The 18,904-nt window shown below is 35.9% G+C and overlaps 1 protein-coding gene across 1 annotated transcript in view; it reads left to right on the top strand.

Annotated features, from left to right (window-relative positions):
* LOC115918058 (xaa-Pro aminopeptidase 1-like) overlaps nucleotides 1–11,636 on the top strand; it is a gene marked incomplete at its 5' end in the record, with an annotated part of 33,420 nt that extends 21,784 nt beyond the window's left edge. Inside the window, 4 exon segments of the mRNA XM_030985659.1 lie at nucleotides 1,343–1,522; nucleotides 2,723–2,799; nucleotides 3,755–3,853; nucleotides 8,996–11,636. Coding sequence (XP_030841519.1) covers nucleotides 1,343–1,522; nucleotides 2,723–2,799; nucleotides 3,755–3,853; nucleotides 8,996–9,115 — 476 coding nt within the window.
* Nucleotides 11,637–18,904: the final 7,268 nt, after the last annotated feature.

Raw genomic sequence — 18,904 nt, 5'->3', positions numbered from 1 at the left:
AGCCTTGGTGTGTACTTGGTTTAATGGGCTAGAAACCCTGTACCATTCTCAAATTGCTACGAATTAAGGAAAACCAAGCCTTAAACGGATGGATCTAAAGGACATCAACACTAGCCTGACCATAGACTACGGAACAAGGATCTACAAATTAGGGCAGTCAAAACATGTGAATTACGTTTAAAAGGTTCAAATAAAGAATGTTCCAACCTTTGCTATGAGAAGCAGCCGTCCATAGTTATTGTTGTTGAAACCTTTCTTGATTCAATTGTATCTGATGAAGATACTTCCATCTATGATAGCTACACCTTCTCCATTGAAGGAGGGACAGTGCTTCAGGTGGAGGTGGATCTAAGCAGAGATCTTTGTAAATAAGTAGTTGTTATCATGTCATTTTTGTATTGTTGTGTTGTTCTTCATTTGTATACAGACTTGCTGAAAAACAGCCTTGCGGCTGGAAGCAGGTTTTTTATTACCGTACTAAAATAAATAAAATGAACAAATAAAACAAAGACCTGGAAATCTTATGGTTCACATTGGTACAGAAACTGCTTGTAGCAGCCAGTGGACCTACATGCCTTACCAACGGCACTTGTGCATTTGTTTTCTAAGCCAGGATGTATGGTGCTTGCAGTAAACCACTGCACTGTTTTGGAGCGTTTACGGTTAGAAAGGAGGAGAGTACATGTATATGCATATTCTTTCTGTAGGAAATTTAAGATTGTCTGCAATGTTAATGTCATTATAAAAACAATTAAATGTTATATTTTATGAACAGTCTAAGGTGGAAAAGAGGAGAGTTGTACATGTAATGCAATGTATGTGCATATTTTCAGTAGCATCAAATCATAACTTTCCTTTTTTCCGACCGAGCTGTTCTTTTAGGAGCTCATTTAAGATTGTCTGCAATGTACTACACGCCATTAAATAAAAAATAAAAAAAACTAAATTTTGTATGATTTGGCTAAAATATTGCAATACTGCAAATATTGAATAGCAATCATGTAAACATTTTTTCTTTAAAAGTTAAAACAAAATGATATTTTGGGGGTATTCATATCTTCTCTTATTACATGGTAGCATTTGTTTGATTACGTTTTCTTTTTTTCTGATTTCTTTTGTTTTAAGCAGTAAATTCATCAGGCAAGGCCTCCAAGTTATGTAAGCTATGCTCTTGCTTGTTTACTGACTCTATCGAGATCCAGTGTATCAGCAAGTAAACATATCACAGAGCATAATGCTATCCTGTGCTGTCTGCTATTAAAGGCTCAATACATGTATGCCCAACCAGCAGCCCCCTATGAAATACTCTGCTATAAGTGTTGTGATCAATTCTGTTTTTCAGGGGTTTTGCTAGACTCTTTTGCCAGACAGCATCTATGGGAGATAGGCCTAGACTACATGCATGGCACAGGACATGGGATAGGATCATACCTCAATGTCCACGAGCCCCCACACCTCATCAGCTACAGGGTTGGGCCTGGCTCGGAGGCCCCGCTTGAAGCTGGCATCTTCATGTCAGATGGTAAGCCTTTAAGGCTTTTTCTTCATCTTTTCCTTCCTCTTCTTTTGTTATTCATTTCTTGTTGTTGTTGTTCTTCCTTTTCTTCTTTGCTTTCCCTTGATCCTATGGCTTGTGTAGCAAGAATTTAACCTGATTTTGGGCTACATGTATGTCACCTAACTATTTCTTGCTACATAAGGTTTAATATTGCCCTGAACTTATTATAATGCTTCAGCATAAACACACTGTGCTGAAAAGATTACTCTTTCCAGGCTAAATGATAGAAACTTATTGCCATCTTGGTATTTAGAATATGAAAGTACATTCAATTTTTTAAAAGCGAGTTCGTGAAAAGATTCTGAGCAGGAGCATGTGGATGGCACTGTAAAATGTCACTGATATGGGATTTAGACTCGCTTTAGGTGCCCTGCTTCAAGATGGCATGTTTATAACAGATAGCACTTCTGGAGATGAAGTTCCAGTGAGCTAGTTATTCGGGACATTGAGCTGATAAAATTCATGCGAATACAAAGTAAAATAAACTTGGGATATTTGTTCATAAAAAACAGGTTATTGTTAGTTCACCTTGAAGATGTATTTCATGTACTTAACAGTGGTTAGTCCCTTTTTAAGTGCCTTGTTACAAATTATTTTATTCACATGTTACAAATAATTGTATTTCTATAGTCAGAATGAGAATTGCATATATTTTACACAAGCGAACATGCAGTGCATTGCCAAGGTTCATCTACGTATATAAAACATGCACAGAGTCAGCTGCATTTTTGCCGACTGTTGGAATGTGCATATTTTATTTTAGCACTGAATAATATGATTGAACTGCTCTATTCTGTAGGTGGCTGCAAATTATTGGCTTTGACTGTTGGTATTCAGCTACATGTAGTTTCATGCAAACCCTTTCTCATGACTGAAAACTGCACTAGTTATTCATTTCTTTTAAAAAAAAGTTTTAGAACCTATGACTGTAGAACGCACACCAGATATCTTAAGGACATATTTCAAACGCTCCAATTTTCATGGAGTTTGCACAAGTCTGCACAAGTCTGCAAAAGGGATAAATCACCTTTGATGTGCATGTAGAGATATTCCCTTTGAAGGGGCCCGGAGAAACATAAATCACTGAGCTCTCTCCTGTCCTCTCTTACTCCCAAAATCCCCTCCATCCCCCCCCCCTTGACTCTCTTGATATTTTATGCTTAGAACCTGGCTATTACGAGGATGGCTCATTTGGCATAAGGATAGAGAACATTGTGTTAGCTGTGCCAGCTAATACAAAGGTGAGTTCTTCTCTTACTACAACATTCTTGAAGGTACAGTGTACATGTACATGTAGGTCTTGAGGTTTTGAAATAGGATTGCTTTGAAGATAAACTGACTTTCAATACCGGCAGTGCTGAATGATTTATCAGGCAAAAGATTGGTTGTTCAATGAGCAATTATAAGCAATCTAACAAACAAAAGAATAATGGGAACTTTTCATGATAAATAGGAAAAAAATTATAATGATAAGGATGCGGATAAAGATGATAATGCTAATGATAAGGATAACAATAAGGATAATGACGATAAAATAATCAGTGTGATTTTAAAGACTGTGTACTTCTGAGAGGGTATAAATTTTGAAAATAAGTTAAAAACGTCATATTGGTTGAATCATTAGTAGTCTCATGAACCCATATAATATGTGTCCATTACTTTCCACTGTATGTGATTTTAGTAAGATTTAGTGAATTTGTTATAATTTTTATTTTTCCAAAACATAGTAAACAATTATTTCTACTAACTACGTAATAATTATTCAGAATAACTTTTAGACAGTAAATTGCATTTACACCCATGGGCTTTCGGCAGGATGGCTAGATATCCTGTACTAATTGGGATTTTCCATCATCCATCTTTTTTGTCACGTCCATAATCAGACCTAACTGACCCTGGGAGGTATACATGTAAGTCCTGTTCCTTTCATTTGTTAGGGATTGCTCCTGAAGAAGCAATGTCTCAATATTTTAATTCATGATGAATCACAGTTGTACGTAAGCTGCAGCCAGCAAAAAAGGGTTAAAATGTATTTATTTACTTCAAATCTGCAGGAAGACCAGACTTTACATATATATACCTCATATGATTACATAATTGATTAAAGTGGTCTCTAGCAGAGTAATTAGTTATTGCATACAGACCATTTTTATTTCAATGATGCATTTCAACTTTTAATATTTTTTTATCCCCTAGTATTCTTTCAGTGGCAAGAAATTTGTGACCTTTGAAACTGTTACCCTTGCCCCGATCCAACTCAAGATGATTGATCCATCATTGCTGACAGAAAAAGAGGTATGTATCCACCCTGGCAAGCAAATACACTCCATTTTAGAGGGGAAGTTCAGACTCTTTTCCTGATTTTATAGGAAAATCCAACCTTGATAGACAACCACTCAGAAGGAATGCAGAAAAATCAGAGAAGCAGACTAGTGAAAGTTTGAATGAAATTGGACAAAAATTAAAACAGTTATATGATTTTAATTTATACGTGTGGGCACTTCGAATTGACAGAATCAGTAATGTTAGTGTGATGCAGAGCCAGACAACTTTTGCATTTGTTTCAAGACACAAAACATCTTAAATGTAGTTTTCAGAAATTATAACTCAGGAGGGTCTTTACTCTTTAAAGATAATATGTCCCTTTTGCAGCCAACATCAAATTCTGTAGAACTTTGCAGGAATAATGAATATGTCATGTTTGCCCTACCTGTGAAATTTAAACATAAGCAGTGTCCTAGTATTCAAATTATGCAAGGAAACCCGTTTACCTTCTAGACTTTACTGTCAGACACTTTTGAGTGAGTGACTGACTGACTGACATCTTTTTATAAAGTAGCCAGAGGCATTGTGTTTTCTGGTTGTCCATCCGTACGTACGTCTGTACGCCCCGTTCTCGTGATCAGCGTTATCTCAAGATGGATTACTGCTAAACTTATGTCATGTATGTATCTTGCAGAGCTAATGAACTGATGATATTTTGGGGTCACGAGGTCAAAGGTCACAGGGCTCATTATGTATGCAAAAATAGCTGTGATCACGTTATCTCACAAACTGATTGATGGATTACCGCCAAACTTGGGTCATGTATACATGTATCTTGCAAAGCCAATGAACTGATTAGATTTTGGGGTCACACGGTCAAAGGTCACAGGCAAGGGTGTCGATTTGTATCCGTGGTTAGGGGGGATGATAGTTGCCAAAATATTTTCGGCAATGGATCAATGGAAGCTCTGACGTTTCAATCGATTAATAAAGAAAGAAGACGATTCGATGTGCCATTCTCGACTCTTAATCTTTGTCTGAATGCAGTTTCCCCCTCTCGCGCGAAAGCTCTGACATTTCATTAAATTATTAGAGAAAGAAGACGATTCGTTGTATCGTGTCCTTGTCTGATTGCAATTCGCCCCCGCCCTATCGCGCAAAGCGCGGAAGCTTTGACGTTTCAATGAATTATTACTCTTAATCCTTTTCTGTATTCATTTTCGCCCATCCAGCGCCAAGCGCGGAAGCTTTACCGTTTCATTAAATTATTAGAGAAGGAAGACGATTTGTTGTATCGTGTCCTTGTCTGAATTCAGTTTTTTCTCCTTCCGCGCAAAGCGCGGAAGCTTTGAAGTTACATTTGATTATAACTCTTAATCCTAGTCTGAATTCAGTTGACCCCCTCCCGCGCAAAGCGGGGAATCTTTGCCGTTTCATTAAATTATTAGAAAGAGAAGATGATACGTTGTATCGTGTATTTTGACGTTTCATTTAATTATAACTCTTAATCCTAGTCTGAATTCAGTTGACCCCCTCCCGCGCAAAGCGCGGAATCTTTGCCATTTCACTAAATTCTTAGAGAAAGAAGACGATTCGTTGTAGGCCTACTGTTCTCTATATTAATCCTTGTTTAAATTCAGTTTCCTCACATGCTGTATGTATGGAACGTTCGTTCGCAAATATTTGCATGCACAGCCCAAGACAGTGGTGGGTAGCATCTCCCGGCAGTGCTTGTCGCAATAGCTTCTGGAAAGGAATTGTATACTACTGTTAGTGTTAACGGCCACTAATTTGGCCCATTAGTGACTATACAAAATATATGCTCTTCCTGGCTATTTGGGAATGTGACAGTTTGCAACAGAAATGAAGAAACGCGAATTTTGTTGAAAATCATGTGATATCACGAACATTTATTAATCACTTGTATGAAATTGAGAATAATTCATGGATTGATTTTATTGGAGGGTTGAACCAACCAGTACGCCAGTGACATAGACCTACATCAGCTTTTCAATAAAACAAAAATAAGTTGTGACATAATAATCTTTCTCCAAAAATGAAAAATGTTTTAGGAAATATCAGGAAATAAAATAAAAATAAAGATACAATGACGTGAATTTTAAAAAGGGTGAACGGAAACAACATAACTAGTGAACTATCTTATAAGTCATACTAATGTCCGAAAATCTTTCTCCTTGTCTCTGTTCTCATCACGAATTCGTCACAGAGTTCATCTATGTTTACATTGTCCAGGATGGTCTTATGTTGCAGATTGCTACTTTTGCGCTTCGCGCTTAACATTTAGCTCGTTGCTTTTTGGCGCACTGCATTTCTATGCTGCTGTCAATTTAACAAAGTGAATTAATTCATCAATTCCTGATGAAGCCGTATGATCGAGAATTCAATTTATTCTTGTCTCATTTACTTCGTATATGTATGTATTATGAAAATGAGATAGCAAAATGTGTATATTGATGGTCATCTTGCGAGTAATAACCATTAACTACTCTCATCAGGCTCTCATCGTTAATTTTTCTCTTATTTTTTTTTTATTTTTTAGGGTGAATTATTGGGGGGGGGGGATGATTGTACAGGCCATCCCCCCACCTGAAATATTGGGGGGGATATATCCCCCCCATCCCCCCCGGGATCGACACCCATGGTCACAGGCTTATTATGTATGCAAAAGTAGCTTGTGATCACACTATCATAAGAACCGGTGGAATGATTACCATAAAACTCAAGACATGTATGGATCTTGCAGAGCCGATAACCGATTTGTTCTTAGGATCATGAGGTCAAAGGTCATGGGCTCATTATGTTTGCCTATAAATAGCTTGTGAATGCATCATTAGAACCGACAGATGGATTACTATCAAACTCAAGACATGTATTTATCGTGCAGAGCCATGTATATGAGAAATAGCTTGTAATCACAATATTCTAAGAACCTGTTAATCAAACTTGAATTTTAAACATTGCTTCCGTTTTGGTTTGTAAAATCACTCTATAGCGAGGGCATCATTTTCGACTGCACGCAGTCAAAGTTCCATCTAGATTTCTTTGGTAATAACATACATAAAAAGAGCTGCAACAGGTACATGAGCATTTGTCTACATCAATAACCCACTACTAAAATTAAACTGATTGAATCTTTGTGCAGCATAAAACGTGCAACTTGACAACTAATGGTCGTTATTTTCCCACTATAAATCATTTTCAAGCCCCTTCGTTTTGAGGGAAGTTCTAAATTAGTATTGTCTTTCAAATGCCGTTGGAATTTAACCTTTTCACCTTTTTGGCCTGCAAATGGGACATAATACCCTTAAAGGACCTATGATAACATGCTATCCATGATATAGTTTGGGTAATGCGCTGTGACAGAAGGCACTTTTTTTGTACATGACAAACGGAAGAGTTGTCCTTGACTCCATTATAATTCACTGACCAAATAGCCACTTTGAGATTCACATACATTTAGTGATGTCAATATGTCAAACATTCATAACTCTTTTATTATTTGTCTGATTTATTTCAAACTTTCACCATTTAATTTCTTATATATTTCTGCTTGCATACAAATGAAGTTATTGCAAAAATTTGATTGCCTTTTATCCAGATAATGATGTGGTTTTCAATATACATATCTGCAAAATGTCCATCACAAGGTGCCTCCTATTTATATGTGTCTGAAACTTCAAAAGATTGTATTCAGATGACCACATTTACATTTTTATGCTTCCGTTACGAAGTAGCCGGAGGCATTATGTTTTCGAGTTGTCCGTCTGTCCGTCCGTACGTACATACGTCTGTACGTACATACGTCTGTACGTACATACGTCTGTACGTACATACGTCTGTAGTACATACGTCTGTACGTACGTTATGTCCCGTTCTCGTGATCGCGTTATGAATTTGAAAAAGTTCTTTTGTTTTGGTTTGTAAAATTGCTCTATGACGGAGGCATCACTTTCGACTGCGCGCAGTCAAAGTTCCATCTAGTTCTATTCTATATTTAAAATAGGGGAAAATGGTAATTAGCATGCCTTGCAATGTATTAGCAAAAGATAGAAAGCTTTTGCAGACCTAAAGGAGGTGGATATAATTTGGAGAAGATGAAGAGAGTTTCATGCACATTGCTTTGAGGTTGTATTGATAAAGAAGCATTGGGTTGTGTGGACTAGCCTGTAAAATTGATCACCGCCCCTAGGATAACCACCCTCTAGGGCAACTAACCCCAGAAAACTACCCCGTAGGACACCTACCCCCTGGACATCCACCCCCAGACAACTACCCCCTAGGATAGTTGTCCTAGAGAATAGTTGTCGTAGGGGGTAGTTGTCCGGGGGTAGTTTTCCTAGGGAGTAGTTGTCCTAGAAGGTGGTTATCCTAGGGGTGGTTATCCTATGAGTGGTTCTCCAGGGGGGGGGGGGGGGTAGTTGTCCCGGGGGTAGGTGTCCTAGGGGGTAGTTGTCCTAGGGGGTAGTTGTCCTAGGGGGTAGTTTCCTAGGGAGTAGTTGTCCTAGAAGGTGGTTATCCTAGGGGTGGTTATCCTATGAGTGGTTCTCCAGGGGGGGGAGGGGTAGTTGTCCTAGGGGGTAGTTGTCCTAGGGGGTAGTTTTCCTAGGGAGTAGTTGTCCTAGAAGGTGGTTATCCTATGAGTGGTTGTCCAGGGCTAGGTGTCCAAAACCATTTGGTTCTGCTACTTAAATTAGGCCTTTAAAAAAAGAGATGTTGTATTGCCCTTTACAATGTAGGTGCCAAAACGTGGGTCGGCCAGATTTTTTTTCCTCCCTCTTTGGGCTGATATTTTTCAGTTTTTTTGCTTCATTTTTTTTCTTCTAAAAAACTTTAAAAAAAAAAAAAAAAATTTAAAAAGCCGACCGTAGATTTCAAGACATTTGGGTCGGTCGCAAAGGGCAATACAACATTTGTTTTAAACGCCTTATTGACACTCTCTATCATGGATTAGTCTTGATTTAACCAGATACCGCATACTTTTTGAAACCTGTGAAATTTGGTTTTAATTTAGGCTGAAAATGGAGTGGTCTGATATTTTCTTGATTTTTATATTTCAAGCTCTGTCCATCTTTTTATGAGAACAAAATAATTCAATATATTTGTCTTCTTATGCATTTGTCTTTGTTTCTCTTTTTTCTCCTAATGGCATAGATAAAATGGGTAAATGATTACCACAGCCAATGCCAAGAGATTGTGGGTGCAGAGCTTGGAAGACAAGGACGAGAAGAAGCTCTGAAATGGTTAATTAGAGAAACCCAGCAGATTGGATGAAGAAACACCTGAATATTCTTAGCATCTTAGGGTCAACCCTTGATATGAATTTAAAGCCTTTTTCTTGTTCAACATGGTAAAATGTTTCGAAACAAGATAAATTGCCTTAGCTTAGCAAAAGTAAGTGACGTATGTCTAGTGTGTTTATATCTGTATTTCATAACACACAGGTGACACAGAATGTTGAGTACTCTACTGTTAGGCAGGGGTTTGTGAAAAAGTAATATTAGCAATCATTTTTTGTCTATCCTGTATATTCCTACAACTTTAGTAAAATAAAAATCACACCTCGGTACAATGTTGTTCGTTCAAGAACTTTGATCAGGAAAGGATTCTTGCCTTAGCAAATTTGCAAAGATATTAGTAATGTTGATCGTGCCTGGGAAATATGGGAACATCTAATTTTCAGTCGTGAATGTTATGCCATAAACAAATTTGTAAAAATGCTTGTCCATGAATAACAGATGATATTGTTGAATTAATGAAACAACGTGTCCATAATCACAGAACTGCTATTCTTTCCTGATTTAGGAACAGTTATACAATTTAGATCTCTTAAATATTGAGTTACATACATGTATCTTATTAGTATAAGAAAAAGAGAAAGTGATTGTAACTTTATTAATGAAAATTTAATGGAAATTCTCAAAAGAAATATATGGAAGTGTCTCAAACATCTAATACAAAAGTCCGACAAAATATATCTGCATAGTCTGGAAATTGGAAAAAGGGATATGTCCAATCCAAGCAATTACCGCCCAATTTCTGTACTGTCAGTTGAAAGCAAAATCATAGAGAGGGTAGTACACCACCAACTCTCTGAAATTATTGACAATAATATTATCTTGAACTTGTTTTTCTTTTCTTCAAATCAATCTGGTTTTCGACCAAAGTATTATACAACAACAGCAATAATGAAACTTGTATTTGTCATGGAACATTGAAAATAAACAGATATCCGATGTCGCTTTTATAGACCTACGTATAGCATATGAGACCATTGATTACAAAATTTTATTTGTAAAATTAGCTGCTATTAGCTGCTATTGGGTGTTCTCATGAATGCATGAAATGGTTTAGTTCCTATTTGATGGATCGTGAACAAGCTGTTCACTTTAAAGGAGCTAAGTCTGATCCCTTAACCATATTGATGGTTAAGGGTCAATTATTTTCCATTTATGTTAATACTTTACCAAATTGTATATCTCATGGTAATGTTGATGTGTACGTGGACTTTACATGTTAAACTGTAAGTGGAAGTAGCATAACTGATGTTGAACAAAAACTTTCTTCAGCTTTACAAGAATCAATGGTATGAGATAATCAAAATCGCCTTTTAATCAAGTTTTAATCAAGTTTTAATAAAGTTGCTGTATATTTCCAGGCCTGATAAAAACCCAATTTAAATCGGGTTTCCTGATTATTATTTTTTTCCCCGATTTTTTTTTCTTCCCTATATTTTCCCCTATTATTTCTCAATTTTTCTAACTCAAAAGGGGGGAATGTTGTTAGATGCCATTTTTCCCCGAATTCTCTTTTTTTTTTTTACTCAAGGGGGGGCGTGGTTGAGGGGAACCCTGCCCCCCCCCCCTTTTTTTTAGTGCTCACTATCGCCCCTGATAATGCACTGGTGTGGCCTCATTTTGATTATTTTTGCTCTGTTGTGGTCAAATCAATATCAAGAACAAACCCATAAACTGCAGAAAGTACAAAAGTGAGCTGTGATAATATTATCAAACCAAAGCTATGAGACTCCATCAAATGCAATGTTTAGTACTCTGAAGTGGATGCCAATGGGGAAATGTTTTGAATTTGAATGTGGTAATATAATATAGAAGTGCACACATAATTTGGCACCATCTTATTAATAAGAAGAATATGAATGTACCGTAAGTGGCATTCATCTGTATCATACGAGGAAGGCAGATGAAGACAAGAGAGGGCTATGATTAAAACATTGTTATATACTTAGGCACAGAATGTGCCTAAGTATATAACAATGTTTTAATCATAGCCCTCTCTTGTCTTCAATATTTGAGTAAGAGATGAAACATCCCTCATAGTTTCTAGTCATGTATAATATATTAATCCCTGTATCCCCAGAAGTTCAACAATCTAAGAGGAGATTATTTACCTCTTGTGTTCACTCCTTCTTTATAGCCGATGCTTATTCCTTTGAAATGACCATCCTTTACATTGCATTCCTACATTGTTTTAGTTCTCTCTTCCTCTCTCTTTATTCAGTGGTCTTCTTCAGACACACTCCCTCTTCCCCTTCACTTTGAAATATTATGAGTCACTAGGTCCTAGCACATACCTCCAGTAATATATATATATACAGTAGTTTGTGAAAATATGAAATCAGAGTTCTTCTTCTGGTCCTCATCACCTTCAGGTAAGGATTCAACAGTGAATGCCCCTGCCTATTTGGAAGGGGATGCTACTCATACATGCATTTATATATGAGAACCATCTTTTTTTGTATTTTTTCTCTTGAATAAATTTACCATCTTGCATTTTATATTCTTCGTCTCGTTGTCATTTGTTAAGTTAAGTCAACACTCTACCATCCACGCTACCATCCTGTATAATACACACAAATCCCAGAGTGTTACAATAGTTTGGAATTAATTGGACAGATTATTGAAAATGGCAGGCTCTGTGAACACATTTAAATATATGTTCAAATAATCTTATAATATCCAATCTCAATAAGAGAATGCTGAGAGGATTTTATTCCATTACTTTTATTTCTCATACATGTATGTGAATTACACCATTGGTTTATTTTTAACTGTATATGCACTACCGGTATTCATACCCTTCCTCATATTTGATGGACTTTGCTTCATAGTTATCGTAATGTAGGATGACATGAAGCTTTTCAAAGTGAATGAATGACATCATTCATTATCAGTAGGAAATACATGTTCACTAGTATTTAGGTTGTATCTTCCAATGCTACATACATTCAAATCAATTTGTTATTATTTAACAAGGAATTGAATCTTTGGTATACAACAATATGTCAACAATTTTGATATCTGATGTGTGGATCTTTGTTGAGCCAAGATTGTCCTTTAACTTTGTTTAAGAGCTTTTGAAACTATGCGAGTCTATTTTCAAAAAGTAAAATGTCTAAGAATTAATGATTATATTTTGCCTGATTTAAAAACAAACTATCGTCTATAGTCATGTAATATGATATTACAAATAAGCAACATTTGTGTTGTTGAAAAGTCCACATTTGTTCTGTTACTGTTATTGTCATGAGTTTATATTCATGATTGTTATTGCATTTTGTGAGTACCAAACAGAGCCTCATCATGGAAGACGACCACTATCGGTAAGAATGAGCTACCCTGTATAAAAGTATACTATTGGAAAATCTTAAGAATTCTCTCCCTACTAATTTTGCAACCTTTGTGATGAGCACATATATGGATATGAGTTCTAAAGAGATGGCACCGATTGTACTTTTTATGAATCAAATGGAAATCAATTTACATGTACTCTAGCTCAATTCATCATCAACTATCACCTTCTTCTATAAATAGACATATCGTCCCTGTTTTCACGAAGTGACGGTAGTGAGGAAAATCGTCACGCAAAGTGAATGCAATTTTTTTTCACTACCGTCACTTCGTGAAAACAGGGACGATATGGGCATCCCCATCTATTTCTGCCTATCCCTCTCTTTGTCTTCCTACTTAAATTTGCCTCTTATCTGCATCTCCCCATCCTCTGCCCCCCCCCCTTCTCCCTCTCTCTTTATCGTTCTCCCTCTCATCCATTTCTAGCTCTATCTCCCTCTCTCTTTCATTGTTCTTTTCTTCATGCTTCTTGCCAAATTCCCTCCATTTTCTTTCTCTCCCATTCTTCCGTCCTCCTTTCCTTACTGATTGCCCTGTTTGTATACACCGATTGTTATAAGTGTAGCCCAATTGTTTCTTCTGTATTTGAACGGAATAAGCTAGTTAATTCTATGAGAACGGCTTCCTCTGTCAATTCATTTAGGAGATTGTATAAACAAAGTTGTAATTTTTTAATAGCTCAGCCGAACATACACTACGCGCTTGTTCTGTAATATTAACATGATTTATTCACATAATTGCGACTGATCAATATTTTCCTATTGGCATCACAGTTGAACTAGGTTAATTGTGTATGATTATTTTGCTAACGAGTACCGGTATTCGTTTGTGCCACGTCTATTATTGTTGTTATATCTTTCTAAATGTACTATGGAATTTTATTTTAACTGTTCTGTATAAATGCTTTTTGAAGTAAATATTTTCATGTTTATTCAGAGCCCCATAGAAGACCACTACTTACTGGTGAATGGGCTACCCTGACAAAAGATTAGAAATAATTAAATAAATAACTAAATATATTTTCCTCACCCCTCCTCTCTCTCTCTCTGTGATTGTTTCTCCTAAGGCGTAACAAAAAAAGATGTTGTATTGCCCTTTGCGACCAACCCCAAAATCTTAAAATCTATGGTTGGCTTTAAAAAAAAGGTTTTGTTTAACCCTTACTGTACTGGGCTATTTTGAGCACCTCACTGATTGGGGGGGGGGGGGGGGGGGGGGTATGATCTCGGCCGTTGAATTTACGTAAGGAACAAGATGGTATAATTAGTTTTTTCCTTATATGCAAATTTTTGTCGTTATAGCCTAATTAATTATGCAAAATGCTAATTTTATGATTTTACAGAAAACTCTACGTATTTGTCTGTAGACTTGTGTAGAATCTTGAAAATGTATTGAATAAATGTTTCCTCCATCTCAAATTCATGAGGTTTCATTATTTTTATGATATTTGAAAATGCATAGGTTAATTTACATAAATTATGAATATGCAAATTACGCATTCATGAATATCAAATCTAGAAATATACATAGGTTAAATGCATAGGTTAATTTACATAAATTATGAACATGCAAATTACGCATTCATGAATATCAAATCTAGAAATATACAGGGAACTAGAATCATTACAAAATTTGTCAGACTCCACTTTTTGAATGGTGAAACTCATTATTCATATGAAACTTCTTTTCTAACACAAAATAGTTATTTTGATGTAATTGATAATGATAATTTATTCAAATTTGATGTCATTTTCAAATAATTATTTTCTTATGTATTTTATTGTTTTTTATTTCTTATTATATCTATTGTTTTATTTCTAAATGTATTCTTTTGTTCTGGAATATATCAAGTTACCTCGAGAAACATATAAAAGTAATTTGATATCAATTCATATCTCCCACTTAGGAAGAAATACATCTAAACCTGTATTTATATAGCACTTTTTGATGACATGCGCATACTAATTCTTATGTAACACCTTACAGGTATATCAGATTTCGACGAAAATGGTATCAAAACGTGAGTAAGACTTGAGGAAAAACAGTCATGAAACGACAAATCGAAATTTCAAGCGGTTGCAGCGCAATCTCTGAAAATGTTGAGGGGGGGGGGGGGCCTCCCAGTACAGTAAGGGTTAAACCTTTTTTTTGAGAAAAAAATGTTTAATGAATAAACAAATATGTATTTTGCTTGTTTAAATGGGATATAAATGCATATAATCTCAATTTATTCCCATATTCTCACTCGTCTTCTGCCCTAGTTTTTGAAATTCTGCTAGCGTAAACAAGTAGACCCCGGTCTTGTGTACGTGTATGGAAGTGGGTTCGAGGGAGGAAAAAAAAAATATCCGACCGACCGACCCAGGTTCTGGCACCTAAAGGGCAACACATCTTTTTTTTTTAGGCATCATCTCCATGCTTCTCGCTCCATTTTCTTTCTCTCCCATTCTTCCTTCTTCCTTCTCTTCCTCTCTGTCCTTATAATACTGCTGGCTCTGTTTGTATATATATATATATACCCTCTTCTCTGTCTAATTTTTTCTCTAAAATCTCCATGCTTCTTGCTGTGATCCCTCCATTTTCTTTCTTTACTATTCTCTCTTCCTTCTCTCCGTCTCTGTTCTTACTGTACACTCTGTTTGTATATTTCCTCACCCCTCGATCCTCTTTTTTGTCTCTGATTGTTTCTCCCAATCTCCGTGCTTTTTGCTACATGTGTTTCCTCCATTTTCTTTCTCTCCCATTCTCCCTTCCCTCTCTGTCCATTTCCTTACCCCCCGTCTCTTTCTCTCTCTCCCCAAGTGTTTCTCCCAAATTCCATGCTTATTGCTGTGTTCCCTCCATTTTCTTTCTCCCATTCTCCCTTTCTCCTTCCTTCCCTCCCTCTCTGTTTGTATATTTCCTCACCCCGCCTTCCTTCCCTCCGATTCTATCATTACTGTTCCTCATAATTCTGTTTTGCAGTCTCCCGCTGCATCATGCACAGAACACATCATAATTGTCTGAAACCAGACTACGTTAAGGACTTAGTCATCCTGTGATTCAGGCACTAAAGAGCAATGATTAGTCAATCACAGTGTGTCAATATGCCCCTAGCTAGCATCCACTCTCATACAGGAATGCAGAATACATCATTGTATTCACATAAATGTTCCATCAAACATCCACAAATCCACCACCAGCTGAAAATCAAACTCCCTAAAATGCTCCATATACATAATTCATTAGAGCATACACGTACTGTAGTTACATGTATAATCACTTGATGGGAAAAGAGTCTGAACTGTGTTCAAGATGGGTAAAAATGACCCCATTCTCTCCCTAGTTTATCCCTGCCACAGGGAAAATGATAAAAAATGAGTTGCACAAATCAATCACTTGTCTCATATCCACAATTGTTTTTGCAGTGCTCATACTGTACACTATGTTGTGTGTGTGTGTATTAATATATCCTACAAACGATGTCATCCGTTATTTTTTCAATCAGCTTTTAGCGCTGGAACTGCTCTCTTGCCGGTAAAGAGAATTGAGGTCGAATTCTGGGGAGAGGTGAAAAATATTATTTGAACGGTATCAATGTAATTATGCAAGTGTGGAAGAACATCAGAGAAAAAAATTGTTACCGGTACCTGAAAAGCATGGCTCTTCAAATGCCTTTTATATGACAACAGCTTAAAAATTAGGAATTTTATGCCACATATTTGTGTCATATATACATATTTAATAATAATAATAATAATATTATTGCTTATATAGCGCTTAATACATTGGGAATATCCGAGTTTCTAAGCGCTTTACATCTTTCTGTGTACAATGCTTGTTACTTTACCAAGACTGCATGGGCCAAATTTCTTATCATTTTGATGACTTCAGATCAACTTTGTCTGATCGATTCCAAACCGCAATCGCATGACCAAAACTCAACTTTATCTGTAAATGGAAAATGATTTGTATAGCATTTTAGTTGGTACAGTTGGTTGTTACATTCCCCAATCAAATCAAATCAAATCAAATTTTTAGTGTGACTTTATGCAACTTTGATTGTTTCTTTTTTATAAACATGTATATATTTATCAATATTTTGTGTTTAAAAGTGATTTATGTATTACTGAATCAGTTTTTTTTTTTCTCATAAAATAATAATTCATAATAATTACTTTTACAGGGGGGCTTACACCCTACAAGCCCTGCTTTTTAGTCTGCCCTCCTTCCCTTTCAATTTCATGTTTATTTTTGTTAATATATTGTATTGTGCAAACTGATCTACTTCTACTTCTACGACGATACTCAGCAGGATCCATAAGTCAGAATGTAGTGCTGAGGAATAAACTATCTATCGATACGTATGTATATGTATCTATACGTATATGTATATAAATATGTGAATATGTTAAAATGTACCATCATTGAAAATATGAACAATTGAAAGAGGAAAAATAAATGAATTGAATTGAAATTGAATAAAGCATTTTAAGCGTTTCAACATGAATTTAAAAAGAAGACGATCATAAAATTCAGTGATTTTGACAGTGTACATGGCTTGCATAATTGGACATGCATTATTGGACATGTCACCTTTGCCCCCTAAGTGAGACACAGGGCTAAGAGTTTAATGTCAAAGTTTGGATTTTTCATACCACTATTATCAAAATGATGTAAAGGGAGTATTATTTTTGTCCATGTGCTTCAATGATGTGCAGTTTAGTGTAAGAAATATATGCAATCCTTATTTAGGATTAAATTGAAGTCTTCAAGATACCATGTTTCCTATCCCTCTTTAGAATTAGAGGTTAGGTGATGTGCCATACATGCCGGCATGTTCATAGTTCATCTTAATAATACGCACATGATAAAGAATAAAATATAATATTTATTAGAGATTTAAGACATAATAACAAACAATCTGAATAATACACACAGCAAGGAAATATAAAGAACAATATTTTGTGATACATTATTGTATAATATTTGATTTTATTAAATGCCCTGTTTAATATAAACAAGCTACCACAGATACATGCCTCTACAGTTTTATAATTATATCTTGTTTCCCTCCTTTTATTTTGGCAATAAAAAAACTCAACATAGAATAATAGCTGTCCACACTTAAAATTATATTTTTCAAGTATAACTGTTTAAATAAAAATCAATATCATGTGTACAAAAGCAACTGACACAAAACTACAGTAATACCAGAGATGCCAACTTTTGGAAATCAGAAATAGGGAGGATTTGTAATCGACACCAATTAATGTGCGCGTAGCGCACATCTCGAGCGCGTAGCGCCCGACACATGCGGCCGGGGTCCAGGGCCCGCCTTAGGGCCCTGGAAGCTCTGGGGTTCTAGATGCTCTCTGGTGCAATCTGAGCCTTATTTTGGAGCATTTTACATGTGTATTTAGTTAAATAATTCCCCCTTTTTTTTTAAATAACATAAAAATTGTACAAAATGCATGATGAATTACTTTCAGACTTCCGATTACACAGGTACTTGATACTGTATTCGGTCTTATACTTCCGAGACCATTTCCTGGTCTTATTTTGCTGATTTTCCGCCATTTGGATTCTGTGGCAATATCCACGCATTGGTTACGGCGATCCATATGCTGAAACAATCTTTCGCTACTCTTAATTTGTCTTTTAACATAGTGGAATTATTACATGCTTAAGTTAGCAGATGATATTTCTCTTTCAATTCACAGATATATATACTGATAAGCGCCCTCCAAAAAAAATCATAATAAAAAAAAAAAAAAAAAAAAAAAAAAAAAAAAAAAAAAAAATCATTTTTTTTTTTTTTTTTTTTTTTAATAAATCGGGAGGATAAGGATGGTGATCGTAAGGTCGGGAGTTGGGGTGAATTATCGGGAGCCTCCCGATAAAATCGGGAGGGTTGGCATCTCTGTAATACTAATCACAATAGGGGAGCTTTTGAAGGAATTTTTAAAACCTGATTGAATAAAAGGCTTGTTTCATAAAGAAAGATTGATCAGCAAACAATCATAATGCTCTGTTTTCATTGCACTGTATTACCAATTAGTGCTGACCTTTTCCCCTATCTTCTTGTATTAATGGAATTACCAAACATCATGGTGATAGAGTCTTGCATCTCTATCCAGTCAGTGCATGTGTACTTGCCCTAACAATGCAGTGCCATGCAAATCAAGATCTCATTACAATTTTGTGCTAATTAAAGCCTGAAGGATTACTACTTGTCTGCTAGCAATGGAAATGATGATATGGCACCATTCCAGTGGCGGAGTATCACTTTGACATACATATCATAGTGTGGGAATACAGCAATCAAATCTATCATATCCTTTGATATGCTACATGTATTCCTAGTGCATATACACATACATCATGAAACAAAATTTGTGTACCTGATCAGCAAGTATACCGGTAGTCACAGCTA

Source organism: Strongylocentrotus purpuratus, unplaced genomic scaffold (genome assembly GCF_000002235.5).
Source record: "Strongylocentrotus purpuratus isolate Spur 01 unplaced genomic scaffold, Spur_5.0 spur5_scaffold_15, whole genome shotgun sequence".
Lineage (NCBI taxonomy): Eukaryota > Metazoa > Echinodermata > Echinoidea > Camarodonta > Strongylocentrotidae > Strongylocentrotus > Strongylocentrotus purpuratus.
This window is presented reverse-complemented; position numbering and strand designations above follow the sequence as displayed.